Source organism: Oncorhynchus masou, chromosome 33, assembly GCF_036934945.1.
Source record: "Oncorhynchus masou masou isolate Uvic2021 chromosome 33, UVic_Omas_1.1, whole genome shotgun sequence".
Taxonomy (NCBI): Eukaryota; Metazoa; Chordata; class Actinopteri; order Salmoniformes; family Salmonidae; genus Oncorhynchus; species Oncorhynchus masou.
The window spans coordinates 44,722,382-44,745,923 of record NC_088244.1 but is presented as its reverse complement, the minus strand read 5'-3'; the positions used below and the strand labels follow the sequence as shown (position 1 = coordinate 44,745,923).

At 44.2% G+C, this 23,542-nt stretch overlaps 1 protein-coding gene across 1 annotated transcript in view; it reads left to right on the top strand.

The window, feature by feature from the left end:
• The window catches only part of LOC135527407 (agrin-like), a 567,339-nt gene extending 552,119 nt beyond the window's left edge, over window positions 1-15,220 (top strand). Inside the window, 3 exon segments of the mRNA XM_064955939.1 lie at window positions 1,058-1,282; window positions 1,995-2,098; window positions 12,728-15,220. Of these exon segments, the coding sequence (XP_064812011.1) occupies window positions 1,058-1,282; window positions 1,995-2,098; window positions 12,728-12,897 (499 nt within the window). The 3' untranslated portion in view covers window positions 12,898-15,220.
• The last annotated feature ends 8,322 nt before the right edge of the window (window positions 15,221-23,542 follow it).

Sequence of the window (23,542 nt, the reverse complement as noted above, 5' to 3'; positions counted from 1 at the left end):
ACAGTACATTACAGCGATACCGATTAGTGACACACACACCACAAACACGTAGTCATGATTCTCTTGATGTCCATCTCTTGAAGGAAACAATGGAGAATAAAGGAGCTGTTTAAAAATAGCTTCCTTTCTGGAGTCTTTTTGTTTGAGGTCTGTACCAAATGGAGCTGTGTGCATGTGTGCGAACATGGATGTGTGTATGGATGCCTTTGTGTGTAGTGGGGCGTGTGTGTGTGTGTGTGTGTGGTGTGTGTGTGTGCGTGTGCAAACCACCACACCAGCAAGGCTCTGAGCAGCAGCCCACTCAGAGTAGAGACAGCTGTGGCAGTGACATGCAGCGCTCCCCATAGGAAGGCCCAGGATGTCCCAGTCTCCACCCCTCTCCCCAGCTCCCTGACTCCCCCGTAGCACTGGCAGTCCAGAGACTGAGATCAAACAGCACCGAACCCCCCCAGCATCCTGTCTCAGTCCTCCGCCTCAACCACCACCAGAGAGAGAGAGACAGAGAGACACAGAGAGAGAGAGACACAGAGAGAGAGAGACAGAGAGAGAGAGACGGAGAGAGAGAGACGGAGAGAGAGAGACGGAGAGAGAGAGACGGGGAGAGACAGAGAGAGAGAGACGGAGAGAGAGAGACGGAGAGAGAGAGACGGAGAGAGAGAGACGGAGAGAGAGAGACGGAGAGAGAGAGACGGAGAGAGAGAGACGGAGAGAGAGAGACGGAGAGAGAGAGACGGAGAGAGAGAGACGGAGAGAGAGAGGGAGAGAGAGAGACGGAGAGAGAGAGACGGAGAGAGAGAGACAGAGATACAGAGAGAGATACAGAGAGAGAGACAGAGATACAGAGAGAGATACAGAGAGAGAGAGAGAGACAGAGAGAGAGACAGAGATACAGAGAGAGATACAGAGAGAGAGAGACAGAGATACAGAGAGAGATACAGAGAGAGAGAGAGACACAGAGAGAGACACAGAGAGAGATGCAAACATTGACCTGTTCACCTCACTAACTCTGCTCTCCAATAATATAAGTCATTCTAAAGCTCCTCCCCCTGCCCTGCAGTGAGAAAGCCCTTCTGGTGAACACATTTGAGCTGAGCATCAAGACGGAGGCCACACAGGGCCTGGTGCTGTGGAGCGGCAAGGGCGTGGAGCGCTCTGACTATATCGCCCTGGCCATTGTGGATGGCCGCGTGCAGATGACCTATGACCTGGGCTCCAAGCCTGTGGTGCTTCGCTCGACGGTGCGCGTCAACACTAACAGTTGGATCTGCGTCAAGGCCAGCAGGTAAGGCAACGGCTAACGGGACATTAAACAGGATAGCTTGTATTTGTGATTTTGCTTTAGCGTAAATCCTAACTTCAACTTGACTAACTTTGACTTGGGTGGAAGTCAGGATTTAGCCCTGAGTGAGTATTTATATTAGTGATAGAAAATGACCGAACAGTGGAAGTCATGAAATGTTCATCGTAGTGTTCAGCATACAGAGTGTGTGGTTTTCATATTTGCCTTCAATTTTACTGAGCTTGTAAGCAAACCGACAATCTAGCTTTGGGTTAGCTTCCATTTAAATGTGGGGTTATGAATGTTATCTCAACCCATTCTAACATATCGCATACTCCAAACCCGCATCATCCTACCACATAGTGAAGACTTGATACCTTTAAATCCATGGAGGTTGGTCTCATTTCAGCTCCGTGGGAATGACAGCGATGCCTCCAACACACTGTTGGGTGACTGTCTGCGTCTGAAATGGCACCCTATTCCCTATACAGTTGACTACTTTTGACGGTTGCTCATACAGGCTCTGGTCAAACGTAGTGCAAAATATAGGGAATAGGGTGCCATTTCGGATGCACTCACTCTCTCCCCCTTCGCTCAATCACCTGCTAAGCACATAGCCATCTGACTTGATTTTTACTACAAGCCAGGAAACAACTTCCTCTTTCTCTCCCTATCTCCCACCTCTCCCTCTACTACCCCCACCCCCCCCTCTCAGAGCACGTAGGGACGGATCTCTCCAGGTGGGCAACGAGGCAGCAGTCACGGGATCGTCGCCCCTGACAGCCACTCAGCTGGACACAGACGGAGCTCTCTGGTTGGGTAGGTGGACTAATAAGCCCGCAACAGGTCTTAGGTTTAACACACAGTGAAACAGACACACAGAGGCAGACACAGGTGTACAAACATACACACACCCAGATGGGAATGCACACATGCAGACAGACAGGCAAATCAAATAAATGTTTATTTGTCACATGCGCCCTTAACCAACAAGTATAAACACCATGGGACCAAACAGCCATCGTACCACTCAGGAAGAAGACGTGTTCTGTCTCCTAGAGATGTAGTTACTTTGGTGCAAAAAATGTGAATCAATCACAGAACAACAAATGACCTTGTGAAGATGCTGGAGGAAACGGGTACAAAAGTATCTATATCCACAGTAAAACGAGTCCTATATCGACATAACCTAAAAGGCCGCTCAGCAAGGAAGAAGCCGCTGCTCCAAAACAGCCATAAAAAAGCCAGACTACAATTTGCAACTGCACATCGGGACAAAGATTGATGAAAAGAAAATTGAGAACTGTTTGGCCATTATGACCATTGCTATGTTTGGAGGAAAAAGGAGGAGGCTTGCAAGTTGAAGAACAACCTCCTAACCATGAAGCACAGGGTTGGCAGCATCATGTTGTGGGGGTGCTTTGCTGCAGGAGGGACTGGTGCACTTCACAAAATAATGAAGAAGGGAAATTATGTGGATATATTGAAGCAACATGTCAAGATATCAGTCAGGAAGTTAACACTTGGTTGCAATTGGGTCTTCCAAATGGACAATGACCCCAAGCATACTTCCAAAGTTGTGGCAAAATAGCTGAAGGACAACAGAATCAAGGTATTGGAGTGGCCATCACAAAGCCCTGACCTCAATCCTATAGAACATTTGTGGGCAGAACTGAAAGAGTGTGCGAGCAAGGAGGCCTACAAACCTGCCTCAGTTACACCAGCTCTGTCAGGAGGAATGGGCCAAAATTCATCCACATTACTGTGGGAAGCTTGTGGAAGGCGTCCCGAAACTTTTGACCCAAGTTAAACAATTTAAAGGCAATGCTACCAAATACTAATTGAGTGTATGTAAACTTCTGACCCACTGGGAATGTGATGAAAGAAATAAAAGCTGAAATAAATCATTCTCTACTATTATTCTGACATTTCATATTCTTAAAATAAAGTGGGGATCCTAACTGACCTAAGACAGGGAATTTTACTAAGATTAAATGTCAGGAATTGTGAAAAACTGAGTTGAAATGTATTTGGCTAAGGTGTATGTAAACTTCCAACTTCAACTGTAAATAGAAAAATAAAAGTAACAAATAATTACACAGCAGCAGTAAAATAACAATGTGGAGGCTATATACAGGGGCTACCGGTACAGAGTCAATGTGGAGGCCATATACAGGGCTACCGGTACAGAGTCAATGTGGAGTCTATATACAGGGGGTACCGGTACAGAGTCAATGTGGAGGCTATATACAGGGGGTACCGGTACAGAGTCAATGTGGAGGCTATATACAGGGGGTACCGGTAAAGAGTCGATGTGGAGGCTATATACAGGGGCTACCGGTACAGAGTCGATGTGGAGTCTATATACAGGGGGTACCGGTACAGAGTCAATGTGGAGGCCATATACAGGGGCTACTGGTACAGAGTCAATGTGGAGGCTATATACAGGGTGTTACGGTACAGAGTCAATGTGGAGGCTATATACAGGGGGTACTGGTACAGAGTCAATGTGGAGGCTATATACAGGGGGTACCGGTACAGAGTCAATGTGGAGACTATATACAGGGGGTACCGGTACAGAGTCAATGTGGAGGCTATATACAGGGTATTACGGTACAGAGTCAATGTGGAGACTATATAAAGGGGCTACCGGTACAGAGTCAATGTGGAGGCTATATACAGGTGCTACCGGTACAGAGTCAATGTGGAGGCTATATACAGGGGGTACCGGTACAGAGTCAATGTGGAGACTATATACAGGGGGCACCGGTACAGAGTCAATGTGGAGGCTATATACAGGGGGTACCAGTACAGAGTCAATGTGGAGGCTATATACAGGGGGTACCAGTACAGAGTCAATGTGGAGGCTATATACAGGGGCTACAGGTACAGTCAATGTGGAGTCTATATACAGGGGCTACTGGTACAGAGTCAATGTGGAGGCTATATACAGGGGCTACTGGTACAGAGTCAATGTGGAGGCTATATACATGAGGTACCGGTACAGAGTCAATGTGGAGGCTATATACAGGGGGTACAGGTACAGTCAATGTGGAGGCTATATACAGGGGCTACTAGTACAGAGTCAATGTGGAGGCTATATACAGGGTGTTACGGTACAGAGTCAATGTGGAGGCTATATACAGGGGGCACCGGTACAGAGTCAATGTGGAGGCTATATACAGGGGGTACCAGTACAGAGTCAATGTGGAGGCTATATACAGGGGGTACCAGTACAGAGTCAATGTGGAGGCTATATACAGGGGCTACAGGTACAGTCAATTTTGAGTCTATATACAGGGGCTACTGGTACAGAGTCAATGTGGAGGCTATATACAGGGGCTACTGGTACAGAGTCAATGTGGAGGCTATATACAGGGGCTACAGGTACAGTCAATTTTGAGTCTATATACAGGGGCTACTGGTACAGAGTCAATGTGGAGGCTATATACAGGGGCTACTGGTACAGAGTCAATGTGGAGGCTATATACATGGGGTACCGGTACAGAGTCAATGTGGAGACTATATACAGGGGGTACCGGTACAGAGTCAATGTGGAGGCTATATACAGGGGGTACCGGTACAGTCAATGTGGAGGCTATATACAGGGGCTACTGGTACAGAGTCAATGTGGAGGCTATATACAGGGTGTTACGGTACAGAGTCAATGTGGAGGCTATATACAGGGGCTACCGGTACAGAGTCAATGTGGAGGCTATATACAGGGGGTACCGGTACAGAGTCAATGTGGAGGCTATATACAGGGTGTTACGGTATAGAGTCAATGTGGAGGCTATATACAGGGGGGTACCGGTACAGAGTCAATGTGGAGGCTATATACAGGGGGTACCGGTACAGAGTCAATGTGGAGGCTATATACAGGGGGTACCTGTACAGAGTCAATGTGGAGGCTATATACATGGGGTACCGGTACAGAGTCAATGTGGAGGCTATATACAGGGGCTACCGGTACAGAGTCAATGTGGAGGCTATATACAGGGGGTACCGGTACAGAGTCAATGTGGAGGCTATATACAGGGGGTACCTGTACAGAGTCAATGTGGAGGCTATATACATGGGGTACCGGTACAGAGTCAATGTGGAGACTATATACAGGGGGTACCGGTACAGAGTCAATGTGGAGGCTATATACAGGGGGTACCAGTACAGAGTCAATGTGGAGGCTATATACAGGGGCTACCGGTACAGTCAATGTGGAGGCTATATACAGGGGCTACTGGTACAGAGTCAATGTGGAGACTATATACAGGGGGTACCGGTACAGAGTCAATGTGGAGGCTATATACAGGGGGTACCTGTACAGAGTCAATGTGGAGGCTATATACATGGGGTACCGGTACAGAGTCAATGTGGAGACTATATACAGGGGGCACCGGTACAGAGTCAATGTGGAGGCTATATACAGGGGGTACCAGTACAGAGTCAATGTGGAGGCTATATACAGGGGGTACCAGTACAGAGTCAATGTGGAGGCTATATACAGGGGCTACCGGTACAGTCAATGTGGAGGCTATATACAGGGGCTACCGGTACAGAGTCAATGTGGAGGCTATATACAGGGGCTACTGGTACAGAGTCAATGTGGAGACTATATACAGGGGCTACTGGTACAGAGTCAATGTGGAGACTATATACAGGGGCTACCGGTACAGTCAATGTGGAGGCTATATACAGGGGCTACCGGTACAGAGTCAATGTGGAGGCTATATACAGGGGCTACTGGTACAGAGTCAATGTGGAGACTATATACAGGGGGTACCGGTACAGAGTCAATGTGGAGGCTATATACAGGGGGTACCTGTACAGAGTCAATGTGGAGGCTATATACAGGGGGTACCGGTACAGAGTCAATGTGGAGGCTATATACAGGGGGTACCTGTACAGAGTCAATGTGGAGGCTATATACATGGGGTACCGGTACAGAGTCAATGTGGAGACTATATACAGGGGGCACCGGTACAGAGTCAATGTGGAGGCTATATACAGGGGGTACCGGTACAGAGTCAATGTGGAGACTATATACAGGGGGTACCGGTACAGAGTCAATGTGGAGGCTATATACAGGGTATTACGGTACAGAGTCAATGTGGAGACTATATAATCGGCTACCGGTACAGAGTCAATGTGGAGGCTATATACAGGGGGTACCGGTACAGAGACAATGTGGAGGCTATATACATGGGGTACCGGTACAGAGTCAATGTGGAGGCTATATACAGGGGGTACCAGTACAGAGTCAATGTGGAGGCTATATACAGGGGCTACTGGTACAGTCAATGTGGAGGCTATATACAGGGGGTACTGGTACAGAGTCAATGTGGAGGCTATATACAGGGTGTTACGGTACACAGTCAATGTGGAGACTATATACAGGGGGTACAGGTACAGAGTCAATGTGGAGGCTATATACAGGGGGTACAGGTACAGAGTCAATGTGGAGGCTATATACAGGGTGTTACGGTACAGAGTCAATGTGGAGGCTATATACAGGGGCTACCGGTACAGAGTCAATGTGCGGGTGCACCGGTTAGTTGAGGTAATATGTTCATGTAGGTAGAGTTAAAGTGACAATGCATAGATAATAAACAGAGCAGCAGCAGCATAAAAGAGAGGGGGCAATGCAAATCGTCTGGGAAGCCCTTTGATTAGCTGTTCAGCCTTATGGCTCTGGGGTAGAAGCTGTTAAGAAGACTTTTGGACTTAGACTCGGTACCGCTTGCCATGCAGCAGCAGAGAGAACAATCTATGACTAGAGGGCTGGAGTCGTCGAAAATGTTTAGGGCCATCCTCTGACACTGCCTGGTATAGAGGTCCTGGATGGAAAGAAGCTTGGCCCCAGTGATGTACTTGGGCGAATCACACTACCCTCTGTAGTGCCTTGCGGTCGGAGGCCGAGCAGTTGTCATACCAGGTGATCAGTGTTGCCACTGTTGTGTCATCGGAAAACATGATGATGGTGTTGGAGTCGTGCCTGGCCATGCAGTCATGAGTTCTCCATACATGTCAGACACTAACACGATGATGGTGTTGGAGTCGTGCCTGGCCATGCAGTCATGAGTTCTCCATACATGTCAGACACTAACACGATGATGGTGTTGGAGTCGTGCCTGGCCATGCAGTCATGAGTTCTCCATACATGTCAGACACTAACACGATGATGGTGTTGGAGTCGTGCCTGGCCATGCAGTCATGAGTTCTCCATACATGTCAGACACTAACACGATGATGGTGTTGGATTCGTGCCTGGCCATGCAGTCATGAGTTCTCCATACATGTCAGACACTAACACGATGATGGTGTTGGAGTCGTGCCTGGCCATGCAGTCATGAGTTCTCCATACATGTCAGACACTAACACGATGATGGTGTTGGAGTCGTGCGTGGCCATGCAGTCATGAGTTCTCCATACATGTCAGACACTAACACGATGATGGTGTTGGATTCGTGCCTGGCCATGCAGTCATGAGTTCTCCATACATGTCAGACACTAACACGATGATGGTGTTGGAGTCGTGCCTGGCCATGCAGTCATGAGTTCTCCATACATGTCAGACACTAACATGATGATGGTGTTGGAGTCGTGCCTGGCCATGCAGTCATGAGTTCTCCATACATGTCAGACACTAACATGTTGTTTTTACAAACAGCAAGTGAGTAAACGCTGATAATACTTACTAGGGTCTAACTTCCCTCTGATAGTGTAACGGACATGGACTAGTGACCGAGGTACTGTTGAGCAACACATAGGGTTAACCTGAAATTTGACACACACAGTAAATTTCAATCTGTAACAATGGTAGGTGTGTGCCAGAAATGAGGAACGCGCTCACTATGCATTGCAGTGGAGAGAACTCGCTGGCGTGAAAAGAATTGGTCATAAATGTAAGATGACGGTCTGGAAAGAGTGTCCAACTCTATTCCGGTATAGATTTGAGAAGTGAAAAGCAATCTGACTAAACTCAAAAGTTTTCTTTTCTCTGGAATTTGAAACGACCAAAGAAGTCTGCCTGTTATCTTTTTGAGTTCCATTTGACCTGAACTTCGCTCAGCGAAATGGCTTTTGAAGTAGCACACGCTGATAGATTGAATATTCTGGGGAAATGGCGCTGGTAGATTTTTTTTTTCCTTGAAATGCATTTGGTCATGTAAGGTGTTGGGAAGGTGTGTGTGGGTGTTTTGAGTTAGGAAAGCCAGTAGGTGGAAGGACACACATAATCCCTCTCTTTCACACACGCACGCGCACGCACACACACACTGACACACCACACACACACACCGCTGCGGTTCCAAACAGGTGCCGAGCACGCCCCACAGCTAGAATACATTATCCTTTCAGCAGGCCTCACATCAAGCAGCTCCTCGCTTTTAAATCCTTCTCTTTCACTGCTCATCATTAATTAATCTTTTACTCGCATAAAATTAGCCCTGTCGATCCCCGATTCAGAGGCACGCAATCCGATTAGAGGGGACAGAGAGAAGGGGGAAAGAGCTTGACGGAAAGGCCAACTCGGCGCAGCAGATGAAACAGGGACAAAAGCATGAGAGGGAAGAGAGGGGAAATAAGTGGAAAATAGTGTCTTTGAGAGGGAAAGAGATATAGTCAAAGAGTGTGGGAAAGTGTTTGATAGAGAACGAGAGACAGAAAACGAGAGAATGATAAATCCAGGTGAATTATCAGAAGACGGGCTCCCCTTGGAGTGAATGAGAGATAGAAAACGAGAGAGAATGATAAATCCAGGTGAATTATCAGAAAACGGGCTCCCCTTGGAGTGAATGAGAGACAGAATGATGAATCCAGGTGAATTATCAGAAGATGGGCTCCCCTTGGAGTGAATGAGAGACAGAAAACGAGAGAGAATGATAAATCCAGGTGAATTATCAGAAAACGGGCTCCCCTTGGAGTGAATGAGAGACAGAATGATGAATCCAGGTGAATTATCAGAAGATGGGCTCCCCTTGGAGTGAATGAGAGACAGAAAACGAGAGAGAATGATAAATCCAGGTGAATTATCAGAAAACGGGCTCCCCTTGGAGTGAATGAGAGACAGAATGATGAATCCAGGTGAATTATCAGAAGACGGGCTCCCCTTGGAGTGAATGAGAAATAGAAAACGAGAGAGAAAGATACATCCAGGTGAATTATCATAAAGACGGGCTCCCCTTGGAGTGAATGAGAGATAGAAAACGAGAGCGAAAGATAAATCCAGGTGAATTATCAGAAGACGGGCTCCCCTTGGAGTGAATAAGAGATAGAATGATGAATCATCAGAAGACGGGCTCCCTTTGGAGTGAATGAGAGATAGAAAACGAGAGAGAAAGATAAATCCAGGTGAATTATCAGAAGACGGGCTCCCCTTGGAGTGAATGAGAGATAGAAAACGAGAGAGAAAGATAAATCCAGGTGAATTATCAGAAGACGGGCTCCCCTTGGAGTGAATGAGAGATAGAAAACGAGAGAGAAAGATAAATCCAGGTGAATTATCAGAAGACGGGCTCCCCTTGGAGTGAATGAGAGATAGAAAACGAGAGAGAAAGATAAATCCAGGTGAATTATCAGAAGACGGGCTCCCCTTGGAGTGAATGAGAGACAGAATGATGAATCCAGGTGAATTATCAGAAGATGGGCTCCCCTTGGAGTGAATGAGAGATCGAAAACGAGAGAGAAAGATAAATCCAGGTGAATTATCAGAAGATGGGCTCCCATTGGAGTGAATGAGAGACAGAATGATGAATCCAGGTGAATTATCAGAAGACGGGCTCCCCTTGGAGTGAATGAGAGATCGAAAACGAGAGAGAAAGATAAATCCAGGTGAATTATCAGAAGATGGGCTCCCATTGGAGTGAATGAGAGAGAGAAAGATAAATCCAGGTGAATTATCAGAAGACGGGCTCCCCTTGGAGTGAATGAGAGACAGAATGATGAATCCAGGTGAATTATCAGAAGACGGGCTCCCCTTGGAGTGAATGAGAGATAGAAAACGAGAGAGAAAGATAAATCCAGGTGAATTATCATAAAGACGGGCTCCCCTTGGAGTGAATGAGAGATAGAAAACGAGAGCGAAAGATAAATCCAGGTGAATTATCAGAAGACGGGCTCCCCTTGGAGTGAATGAGAGAGAGAAAACGAGAGAGAAAGATAAATCCAGGTGAATTATCAGAAGACGGGCTCCCTTGGAGTGAATGAGAGATAGAAAACGAGAGAGAAAGATAAATCCAGGTGAATTATCAGAAGACGGGCTCCCCTTGGAGTGAATGAGAGATAGAAAACGAGAGAGAAAGATAAATCCAGGTGAATTATCAGAAGATGGGCTCCCCTTGGAGTGAATGAGAGATAGAATGATGAATCCAGGTGAATTATCAGAAGACGGGCTCCCCTTGGAGTGAATGAGAGACAGAAAACGAGAGAGAAAGATAAATCCAGGTGAATTATCAGAAGACGGGCTCCCCTTGGAGTGAATGAGAGATAGAAAACGAGAGAGAAAGATAAATCCAGGTGAATTATCAGAAGACGGGCTCCCCTTGGAGTGAATAAGAGATAGAATGATGAATCATCAGAAGACGGGCTCCCTTTGGAGTGAATGAGAGATAGAAAACGAGAGAGAAAGATAAATCCAGGTGAATTATCAGAAGACGGGCTCCCCTTGGAGTGAATGAGAGATAGAAAACGAGAGAGAAAGATAAATCCAGGTGAATTATCAGAAGACGGGCTCCCCTTGGAGTGAATGAGAGATAGAAAACGAGAGAGAAAGATAAATCCAGGTGAATTATCAGAAGACGGGCTCCCCTTGGAGTGAATGAGAGATAGAAAACGAGAGAGAAAGATAAATCCAGGTGAATTATCAGAAGACGGGCTCCCCTTGGAGTGAATGAGAGATAGAAAACGAGAGAGAAAGATAAATCCAGGTGAATTATCAGAAAACGGGCTTCCCTTGGAGTGAATGAGAGACAGAATGATGAATCCAGGTGAATTATCAGAAGATGGGCTCCCCTTGGAGTGAATGAGAGATCGAAAACGAGAGAGAAAGATAAATCCAGGTGAATTATCAGAAGATGGGCTCCCATTGGAGTGAATGAGAGACAGAATGATGAATCCAGGTGAATTATCAGAAGACGGGCTCCCCTTGGAGTGAATGAGAGATCGAAAACGAGAGAGAAAGATAAATCCAGGTGAATTATCAGAAGATGGGCTCCCATTGGAGTGAATGAGAGAGAGAAAGATAAATCCAGGTGAATTATCAGAAGACGGGCTCCCCTTGGAGTGAATGAGAGACAGAATGATGAATCCAGGTGAATTATCAGAAGACGGGCTCCCCTTGGAGTGAATGAGAGATAGAAAACGAGAGAGAAACATAAATCCAGGTGAATTATCATAAAGACGGGCTCCCCTTGGAGTGAATGAGAGATAGAAAACGAGAGCGAAAGATAAATCCAGGTGAATTATCAGAAGACGGGCTCCCCTTGGAGTGAATGAGAGACAGAAAACGAGAGAGAAAGATAAATCCAGGTGAATTATCAGAAGACGGGCTCCCCTTGGAGTGAATGAGAGATAGAAAACGAGAGAGAAAGATAAATCCAGGTGAATTATCAGAAGACGGGCTCCCCTTGGAGTGAATGAGAGATAGAAAACGAGAGAGAAAGATAAATCCAGGTGAATTATCAGAAGATGGGCTCCCTTGGAGTGAATGAGAGAGAGAATGATGAATCCAGGTGAATTATCAGAAGACGGGCTCCCCTTGGAGTGAATGAGAGACAGAAAACGAGAGAAAAGATAAATCCAGGTGAATTATCAGAAGACGGGCTCCCCTTGGAGTGAATGAGAGATAGAAAATGAGAGAGAAAGATAAATCCAGGTGAATTATCAGAAGACGGGCTCCCCTTGGAGTGAATGAGAGACAGAAAACGAGAGAGAAAGATAAATCCAGGTGAATTATCAGAAGACGGGCTCCCCTTGGAGTGAATGAGAGATAGAAAACGAGAGAGAAAGATAAATCCAGGTGAATTATCAGAAGACGGGCTCCCCTTGGAGTGAATGAGAGATAGAAAACGAGAGCGAAAGATAAATCCAGGTGAATTATCAGAAGACGGGCTCCCCTTGGAGTGAATGGTGATTTCTAGTGACTTTACTGCTCGAGCAGGCCTCCAGAAAGGACCACCTGTTTGATATGCAGTTCGTTCGTGTTCACCAGAGCTACATGTGTCTTTCTCATCATCTACTGCCAGGGTCAACATCACACAGTACTTTACAGCAGTTAGTTATCCTTTGTGGCAGGACATATTCTGCTTTGTGGGAGATGCAAGGATGTGACCTCAATCTGTGGGAGTGCTCGGGTGCATGCTTGTGTTGTATGTCTGTCCATGCACCTCAGACACTGTTCTAAATCGCCCTCTTTCTCTTCCCTTCTCTCTCTCTCTCTCGTTCTGTCTCCAGGTGGCTTGGAGGAGTTGATAGTGGCCCACAGACTGCCTAAGGCCTACAGCACGGGCTTCGTTGGCTGTGTGAAGAATGTGGTGGTGGACGGCATGGGGCTTCACCTGGTGGAGGACGCACTCAATAGCCCCAAAATATTACACTGTTCCGCCGCTGAGGGCAAAAAATAACCTGGTTAAACCACCCCCTTCATAAACTACATGTCTAATGCTGTAATTAAGTTCTATTTTTGTATAATTATCATCGCTTTTTATATTGGAAAAAAATAATACATCGTTTAAATTTGTTTTATTTTGTTTCGTTATACTGTATTTTTTTTGTTGGTTTATCTACGCCTCCCGTTCATTCATTATCCCCCTCCTGAAAGGCCGGTGTAAATACCTTGCGTACATTCGTGTGGCGTCGCAAGACAAGCGAAAGTTGTATTAATTGTATTTGTTATTTTCAAACAAACGCGAACAAAACCTTCCTATCGCTCATTGCTTGAACACTGGTGAACCACATTGGTCCTCTCTATTTTTGCCTCGTCTTGGTGTCATATCAGTCACTACCACCCAACACAGCCTATAGACATAACCCTAACTCTACATACAAACATTCCCGTGTGAGGCAAATGCAGTAGACATACTGCAGATACCAATGTCATGTTTTGCAACGAAAACAAGCCTGTCTTATTGGTGCCTCATGAACACAACTCTGGTTTCATAGAACCCTCTGCTTGCCCCTGATAGGACACAAGTGTATTCCATATTAGTTAAGACTGAGTTTCGGATGCCGTCTGAACAAACTCCTCATACAGCGTAAATACTCTCAGTTGGCTCTGAACCAATGACTAAGTCTCATTTTTGAACAAAGACGAAGTGCCCTGCATTCCAGAACAACTTACATATCATAATTTCAAAACATCCATCAATCAAGAAATGTAATAATAATTTACATAAATAAATGTAATAAATATAGAGTATATAAATACCTGAGACTGTGAATATGTAAGATTGGTTCTCTTCTCATGTATTGTGCTTCTCATGTCGTGTGCATATTCTATTTTGCAAACAGTAAAGCTAACAATGACCACTAGTTGCATGCAGTTTCTGCGGTGTTGATTTAGTTTTGTTTTAGGTTCGCCAGATCTTTTTCATTTTCTGAGGCGAACGTGTCAGCGGTTGAGTGGATTCTTTTACTCTCACCTGATTTCACTAAGCTTGTAGAACTATTTCATTTGGCTGGGTCCTGTTTTTTAATGGTGTAACAGAACAAGTTGCTGGTTTTACCACATCTGGCCTGATGGAGGAGCTGTAAGATAAGGCTAAATAGAGGAAGAGGAGAGATGTCATAACAGGTGGGCAATGGGACCCTTCAATGCTCAGTCATGGAATGTTCAGTCATCAATGAAATTCTTCCATCTTTCAAACTTCAGAGTAAAAAAATGTTTCTCAAATTGAAATGAAAACTGGGCCTCTTACATTATAATAAAGGGGTCCATCTCATGCTGTTGGAAAGGGGATAATGTGATAAGTTGGGATATTGGGCGGTAAAATTTAAAGAAAAATCGCAAACATAATTGCAATTGCATATAAACATACTAATACATGGGTTTGTACTAAGATGAATCCTGTAACATCCAAAACTGACATAAACCCACTCTGTTTTGATACATAAGATACTTGGCAATATTGTTCACATCATATTTCCCACTTCTGAAACAAAGGGGGCCATTTTGTACGTGTAAATTTAGCATTGTGTAAAACTGTGGAGGTTATGTTTTTAGCACTATACACTGGAACCAAGAAGTCTGACTTGTCTGTTCACTACACACAATAATTATGTTCTTATGTCAATGGGGAAGGGAAGGGGAAGAGCATTGAAGCATATGGCTTTTGAGTCAAATCAAGGACTAGTTTCCAAAGCTAAGACCAGTAACCGTGTGTGCGTATGTATGGTCTACACCACTGCATTTCTATGTTGTATTACTGTTGAATTGGACCTATTCCAGTAGTTGTGGAATGTGTCCTGTGTTATTGACACTCAGAAGTGACACTTGCTCAAGAGTAAGACGGGCACAATCTAATGTCGGGGTAGTTGAAACTGTCTATGAATTGCCTTAAAACAGTTCAACGGCTCACCGGTTGACAAAGTTGTCCATACTGTTCTGTGCTCTTATTTTAGCCAGCATCCTAGCCTCATCAACCCCATCGTGTAAATGAATATGTAATAATTCAATTCATAATAATGCTCATACAAGTCATCGGAGAGCCTCAAAAATGTCTGCCTCTGGCTTTTACAGAAAATGTACTATTTACTGTTTGAATCTATTTTCTGTTCCTTTGTCTTCAAATGGATTCCCCTATCGACTGGCCCCTAAACTACTGTTTGATTGAGACGCTCCTGAAGGGCAGTGCACCGAGTAAGAGTGGCATGACCTGACCATTACTAACTTTATTACCTTTGTCTTTTGTTCCTACCACCATGAAATAAAATGTCAAACAGACCTGACTCTGTCGCCTGTCTCCGTGGAATCCATCGCCTTCCGTCGAAACAACATAAGGATTACTTAACGGCTTCATAAGCAATGCATAACGGCATTATAAGCACTACCAAAACCTTGATCGACGCTTACTGTACACGGTATGTCAATAACGTATATTTTACTCATGCTTATTAAAGTGTTAATGACTCCTAACAAACCTTATGTAGTTACTCTTGGATGGTTGAATTATATAAATATAAATTAGGAGTTGTCTGTGCAGTATGAACTGCGGCCTTTATAATGCAAGCCATAGCTTAATGAGAACTCGTGTAGGACACGCTTCCAACATACGAGTACCTCCACAGATAACTATGAGTTCAGGACTAATGTAAAGCTGGAATGTCTACATGTGCTTGGGATGAGAAAATTAGATGGACAGGCAGGCAGCAATGCCAATCTCATTATTATTCTGAGTTCAACTCAAGTGGGATTTTGGACTGGCATCAGAGTGTAAAGCCTCCAGCCAGCTAAGCACATTTCAAGATTTGTTATTTTTACATTATTAAATTATTTATTTTTTACAAAGGTCAAAGGAGATTTATGAATTATGCAACACTGCCGGGCCTTCAGTAGATATCCTGAGCAGCAGAAGAGAGGCGGCTAGCCTGGAGATGTGTGGGGGGAAAAGCAATTTCATCCATGAGCCTTTCTCATGACATAACTGCACAAATAAAAACTGACTGTGTTTCTGCGGTCCAACGTGAAGTAATGATGAAATTATCCGAGCTCGGATAAGAGGGATCTTTTCTCTTTGGGACGGGGGTTTCTAGCTAGGCCGGGGTTGGCTGCAATGAAGGATCTATTTTCTGTCTGTAACAAGGACCTAGCTTTCCTGCTATCAGACTCTATGTGAGTCCCTTTTGTTTATTTTTCTGGGACTTTATTTTGGACCAGAGGACTCTTGAGTCTCAGGGTGAAAATATCCGCCTGGAACCAATCACATTGGGACAGAGAGAGAGGAGAGAGGTCTTGGCCTGGTTCTATGGGACCGTTCTATGCTGATGAACATTGAGCTACAGTCGGCATACACAGTCACCCCATCCCATGGGCTCTTTTATCATGCCGACTGCCGACTGTTTACCCAAACCAAACAGAGCATGATTGTAATGGTTCCAGCAACACGGGCGGATGCTTAACCAGGCCAGCTTAAAGCAGCTTGGTTTGGCTCGGCTCGGCTCAGTAGTGTGAAACGCCTTACGTTTCCTAATTCATTTAAAGTATCCCATTACACCAACTAATGGTCTGGATCTGGATGAATAATTTGTCTGTCTTGCACCTCTCGTTCTCCGCCACCACACACCTTTCTGTCAATGGCAACCTGGATGTCACATAGCAATAAATCTGCTCATTCCATTGTAGTCCATTTTAGTGGATCTATCAGTTTAACTATGAGTGAGGGAAGGACAGTGGAAATGGGTAAAGGAGACCATTTCAAAGTATTTGGACCCAGCCTTGGATTGCAGAACAGTGTCCTCTCTATACATTCTCAACATTATGTTAGTAAACTAAACCTCAAACATGTCTACGGCATATTCAAATCAAGTTTATTTATAAAGTCCTTTTTACATCAGCTGATGTCACGAAGTGCTGTACAGAAACCCAGCCTAAAACCCCAAACAGCAAGCAATGCAGGTGTAGAAGCACGGTGGCTAGGAAAAACTCCCTAGAAAGGACAGAACCTAGGAAGAAACCTAGAGAGGAACCAGGCTATGAGGGGTGGCCAGTCCTCTTCTGGCTGTGTCAAGTGGAGATTATAACAGAACATGGCTAAGATGTTCAAATTTTCGTAGATGACCAGCAGGGTCAAATAATACAATTCACAGTGGTTGTCGAGGGTACAACAGGTCAGCACCTCAGAAGTAAATGTTAGTTGGCTTTTCATAGACGATCATTCAGAGTATCTCTACCACTCCTGCTGTCTCTAGAGAGTTGAAAACAGCAGGTCTGGGACAGGTAGCACGTCCGGTGAACAGGTCTGGGTTCCATAGCCGCAGGCAGAACAGTTGAAACTGGAGCAGCGGCACGGCCAGGTGGACTGGGGACAGCAAGGAGTTATCAGGCCAGGTAGTCCTGAGGCATGGTCCTAGGGCTCAGGTCTGAGAATATTCGGTTAAGTGAAAATGCAACAAACCTTTCTCCATGGCTCTCAAGTTATCTATTTTGGCTTTAAGACCAGTCCTTAGAATTCCCTAAAAGAGCAATGACATATCAATTACATTTGAATTCAACAGAACTCCCCCTGTGTTGTGTTACTGGTGTGGTATAGAGTACCACAGTATGAGTTATAGTACCCGTAAAACCTAGGGGTCAAATGGTTCCAATCGTTTCACCATTCATTTTCCCATAGGGGATTCTAGGAACACTTTAAATCAGGGCTGTGTTTTATATCGACTTACGCTGGCATGACGTTTTGATATTTGCCTGTATTTACACCCCAAAAAATGAAATGCTAATTCGCTGTTAATGAGGCTGTCATACATGAGGCTATCAAACTACAGATGCCCGTCTCAAACTTTACGTCACTCACTAAGCCATGATGATCTGGATGAGTCTGTCGAATCAAGGCGAAGGTAAGAATCTCTGGATTAAAGAGCTGAATTATCTGTTAGCTAAATTTAGTAATGAATGAATTGCCTACATTTATTTCAATTCACAATTCTGTGTACTGTCTTGGGCAAGTTTTTAATTTACTGTATTTAATACATGTTATTAAGCCAGCTTGCTCATGGTTAGCTAGTTAACAATATTAGTCTGGCGAGATAGCTACATTAGCTGTCTGTCTAGCCATTTAAATGAGTTTAGCTTTCTTTGGCTTTTATAAACCAACAAGGCAGCTTGCTAGTTGACTCGTTTGCTAACTTCGATGATGAACTGGGCATCCTTGATAATGTTTGTATCTGTGGATGAGGGGTGGGTCGCCTACTTCAAGTACTACTTGACTTGTACAGTAGCTACCCTAGTATTATTTTGATTATTTTGATTAGCATCCTCTCTTGAGTCAACAGTGCTTTACTTTATTGTGTTCACGCTACACGTTCCCCAAGGACACCACCCCCCCCCTCAACTCAAAAGGTGGCGCACAGAATGCAAACATATTCTTAGAAATATTTAACCTCCACACATTAACAAGTCCAATAGCTCAAATGAAAGATAAACACCTTGTTCATCTACTCAGCGAGTCAGATTTCTAAAATGTTTTACGGCGAAAACATAGGACATATGTATGTCAAACCACCACAAAGACACAGACGATATGTAGCCATTTTGTTGAACAAAAGATGCAATCACAAACGCAGGATTAAAAGAAAAATAATTCACTAACCTTTTGAAAATCTTCATCAGATGACAGTAATAGGACAAGTTACATTTGTTTTTTTCAATAATATGCAATTTATTTCCATAAATCTCCATGTACATTGACGCCATGTTCAGAAAATGCTCAGAAATGTCCGGAGAAATTATACATAGCTCCGCCAGATAACGCCAGATAACAGCAATACACATCATAAACTTTAACTAAATATACATGTTCTACATATAGTTAGAAAGATGCACTGCTTCTTAATGCAATCGCTTTGTCACATTTATTTTTAACGTCCAAAAGCTAATTGTCAGTCAGCTAACCTGGAGTACAATCATTGAGACGAGATTGGAGATGTTGGTTAGAGCTGCCCTGCCCTATAAAAAAACAAAATTTGAGTTTGCTATTCACAAGAAGCATTGAATGAAGTGAACCATGCCCCGAACAAAAGAGATCTCAGAAGACCCAAGATTAAGAATTGTTGACTTGCATAAAGCTGAAAAGGGTTGCAAAGTATCTCTAAAAGCCTTGATGTTCATCAGTACATGGTTGTTGAGTTGTTTGGAAGGAAGGAACACACAACACTATGTGTGGAGAAAAAAATGCACAGCACACCAACATCAAAACCTCATCCCAACTGTAAAGTATGGTGGAGGGAGCATCATGGTTTGGAGCCGCTTTGCTGCCTCAGGGCCTTGGACAGCTTGCTATCGTCGACGGAAAAATGAATTCCCAAGTTTATCAAGACAATTTGCAGGAGAATGTAAGGCTGTCTGTCTGCCAATTGAAGATCAACAGAAGTTGGATGAGGCAACAGGACAACGACCCAAAACACAGAAGTAAATCGACAACAGAATGGCTTCAACAGAAGAAAATACGCCTCCTGGACTGGCCCAGTCAGAGTCTCAACGCGATTGTGATGCTGTGGCATGACCTCAAGAGAGCGGTTCACACCAAACATCCCAAGAATATTGCTGAAGGCAATATGTAAAGAGGAATGGTCCAAAATTCCTCCTGAACATTGTGCAGGTCTGATCCACAACTATAGAACACGTTTGGTTGAGGTTATTGCGGTCAATGGAGGGTCAACCAGTTATTAAAACCAAGGGTTCACATACTTTTCCCACCCTGCACTGTGAATGTTTACACGCGTGCTCAATAAAGATATGAAAACATAATTGTTCGTGTTATTAGTTTAAGCAGACTGTATTGTTGTGACTTAGATGAAGATTACTTAGATGAAGATCAGATCAAATGTTTTGACAAATTTATGCACAAGTCCAGGTAATTCCAAAGGGTTCACATACTTTTCCTTGCCACTGTACATACCGTATCGCTATCTAAGTATCTTGATAATATCGTATCGTGAGATCCCTGGAAATTCTCAGCCCTAGTAGGCAAGGTTATGAAACCTTATTTAGTCCTACATGCTATGGTGGGTTTTAAATTAGTTGGTATTCGCGTTTGTTTTTTGAGTTAGAATTACTGTCATATTATTGACGCCAAATTGCAAACCTTATTTGCACCTTCTCTATTCCAGAACCAATGGGTGTGCCTGAGTCTTATCACCTCTCAACTAGATACACTGTTGCAACCTGGAAGACTTATCTCATGCTTTGGTCTGCTTGGCAGGAAGTCCAGATGAGCAGGAGTCCGTGAAAGGTTTTGTCCCAGCCCAGCTCTAACACCTGATCAACATAATCCATTGACCATAACATTGAACATAATCAACAAAACAAATTATGGCGATAGGCTAGGGTTTGTAATCAGGTATTGGTCCACACCTGCCTTGTCTGTCGGGTGTGTAGTATTGGTTGGTACTGTATGTGCCATTAGGTTCCTTTCCATTTGTAAGCTATTGTACTGGCCTTTGTGGTATAGTCTTTCGTATGTGTAGAACATAAAATGGGGTGCTGGAGTGTGTAGAAGGTTGCATTGCTTTGTTCATCATTTGTGTCATTTTTTTCATTCAATCTAAGCCACAGATGAACTTCCTCCATTTTGTACTTGACCTTTATAGACACAGACCCAAAGACATTCAAACAGCACTTTGAGAGCAAACATCCCAAGTCTCTAACGGTCCCAGCACTGGTTGATGTACAGTGACCACACACACTCAAATGGACCTACATCTGGGGTAAGATTCTTCCATCATTCACACACGTAAACCACCAAGTTATCAACAAAATGCTGACCTCAATGATTAAGTTGCATTATGTATGGTTCAATCTGTGGAAATGCTGTGATCACTCATCGTCTTTAACGTTGTGATTCACAGACACTCGATGACCACGATTTGAATGACATCGAGGGACACACGCTGAGGCCCCGAGTATGACTGGACACGGGCCGGATATTTGTGACAACAGCATATAAGGGGCGCAGAAGCACTCCAGCACCCCATTTTATGTTTATGTTAATTTCATGGCCAACCATCCCTCCAGCTGACCCTTATCCCACACTTTGCCTTTTACATCTCATGCTCCCTCAACTTCGGACACTTCTCCATCTTATCTCTATAAACCCACCCTACCTTCACCTATTGTCCCTATGCTGCTTCCTTCTTTTTCCGATTTGATAACATTTAGACTCTGTAACACGTTCAAAGGCGCTTACACACTGCGAGGAAATCAACATACCATGTGTACCAGTGGTCCCGGTTGTTTTCAGCTCGAATGTTGTAAAACATTGTTTGATTGGTTGACAAGATTAGCTCTTCTCATTAGTCAACCATTTGCGGTGGGCGCTCTAGACTCCAGCGAATTCCATCTTTTGGCGCCTCGTGCGCCGAGCCAGCGGCGCCGCTCACGGGAGCGAGCACTACAAACTAGTGTCCTCCTTTTGGGGTTCCACACGATCTACCAAGAGAGGTCTCATCTATATTATTCGTAGCCGTCTATTGAACTCCACAAACCGATGATGGCACTAAGACATCTCAACAAGCTATATAAGGCCATAAGCAAACTGGAAAATGCTCATCCAGAGGTGGTGCTCCTAGTGGCCGGGGACTTTAATGCAGGCAAACTTAAATCCGTTTTACCTCATTTCTACCAACATGTTACAACCAGTGCAACCAGAGGGAAAAAAACTCTAGACCACCTTTACTCCAGACAGAGAGGTGCATAAAAAGCTCTAGACCACCTTTACTCCAGACAGAGAGGTGCATAAAAAGCTCTAGACCACCTTTACTCCAGACAGAGAGGTGCATAAAAAGCTCTAGACCACCTTTACTCCAGACAGAGAGGTGCATAAAAAGCTCTAGACCACCTTTACTCCAGACAGAGAGATGCATAAAAAGCTCTCCCTCGCCCTCCATCTGGCAAATTTGACCATAATTATATGCTCCTGATTCCTGCTTACAAGCAAAAACTAAAGCAGGACGTACCAGTCACTCGCTCAATACTGACGTGGTCAGATGACGCAGATGCTACACTACAGGACTGTTTTCCTAGCACAGACTGGAATATGTTCCGGGACACATCCAATGGCATTGAGGAGTATACCACCTCAGTCACCGGCCTCATCAATAAGTGCATCAACGACATCGTCTCCGCAGTGACCGTACGTACATTTCCCAACCAGAACCCATGGATTACAGGCAACATCTGCACCGAGCTAAAGGGGAGAGCTGCCGCTTTCAAGGAGCGGGACAATAATCTGAATGCTTATAAGAAACCCTGCTATGCCCTCAGACGAAACATCAAACAGGCAAAGTGTCAATACAGGACTAAGATTGAATCCTACTACATCGGCTCTAATGCACATTGGATGTGACAGGGCTTGAAAAATATTACGGACCACAAAGGGAACCCTGGCCGCAAGCTGAACATGTCAAAATATTTTGCAGTATGACACTATGAATTGAAGTACAATTCATCTCATTCATATAGTTGGCAGACATTATAAAGGAGTTAAATATAGACCTCCACCGGCTGAAGGAGATCTAGTAAAATAAAGGTATGTTGCTAATATCATCTAGGTAGGTAGGTAGCTAGCTAGCTTTTTTGCAAAAAACTAGCCTAGTATTCATGAAACATTGTAAATATCTGACTGCTACTACGAAAGTATTCTGTACAAGATACAAGACCAAATGCATAAATGTGACAACAAATATTAGTTAAATAAAATATGGAACAGTACATGAAAATGGGAGCGTGCAATTGGAATGCAGGAATGTCCACCAGAACTGTGGCCAGAAAATGTAATATTAATTTCTTTACCATATGCCGCCTCCAACGTCATTTTAGAGAATTTGTCAGTACGTCCAACCGGCCTCACAACCACAGACCACATGTACCCACGCCAGCCCAGGACCTCCACACCTGCTTCATCACCTGCGGGATCATCTAAGGGGGTGCTGAGGAGTATTTCTGTCAGTGATAAAGCCATTTTTGTGAGGAAAAACACATTCTGATTTGCTAGGCCTGGCTCCCCAGTAGGTGGTTGTATGCCCTCCCAGACCCACCAATGGCTGTGCCCCTGCCCAGTCATGTGAAATCCATAGATGACGGCCTAACTAATGTATTTAAATTGACTGATTTCCTTTTATGAACTGTAACTCAGTAAAATCTTTGAAAATGTTGCATAATGTGTTTACATTTTTGTTCAGCATATACAGTGGGGAGAACAAGTATTTGATACACTGCCGAATTTGCAGGTTTTCCTACTTACAAAGCATGTAGAGGTCTGTAATTTTTTATCATAGGTACACTTCAACTGTGAGAGACGGAATCTAAAACAAGAATCCAGAAAATCACATTGTATGATTTTTAAGTAATTCATTTGCATTTTATTGCATGACATAAGTATTTGATCACCTACCAACCAGTAAGAATTCCGGCTCTCACAGACCTGTTCGTTTTTCTTTAAGAAGCCCTCCTGTTTTCCACTCATTACCTGTATTAACTGCACCTGTTTGAACTCGTTACCTGTATAAAAGACACCTGTCCACACACTCAATCAAACAGACTCCAACCTCTCCACAATG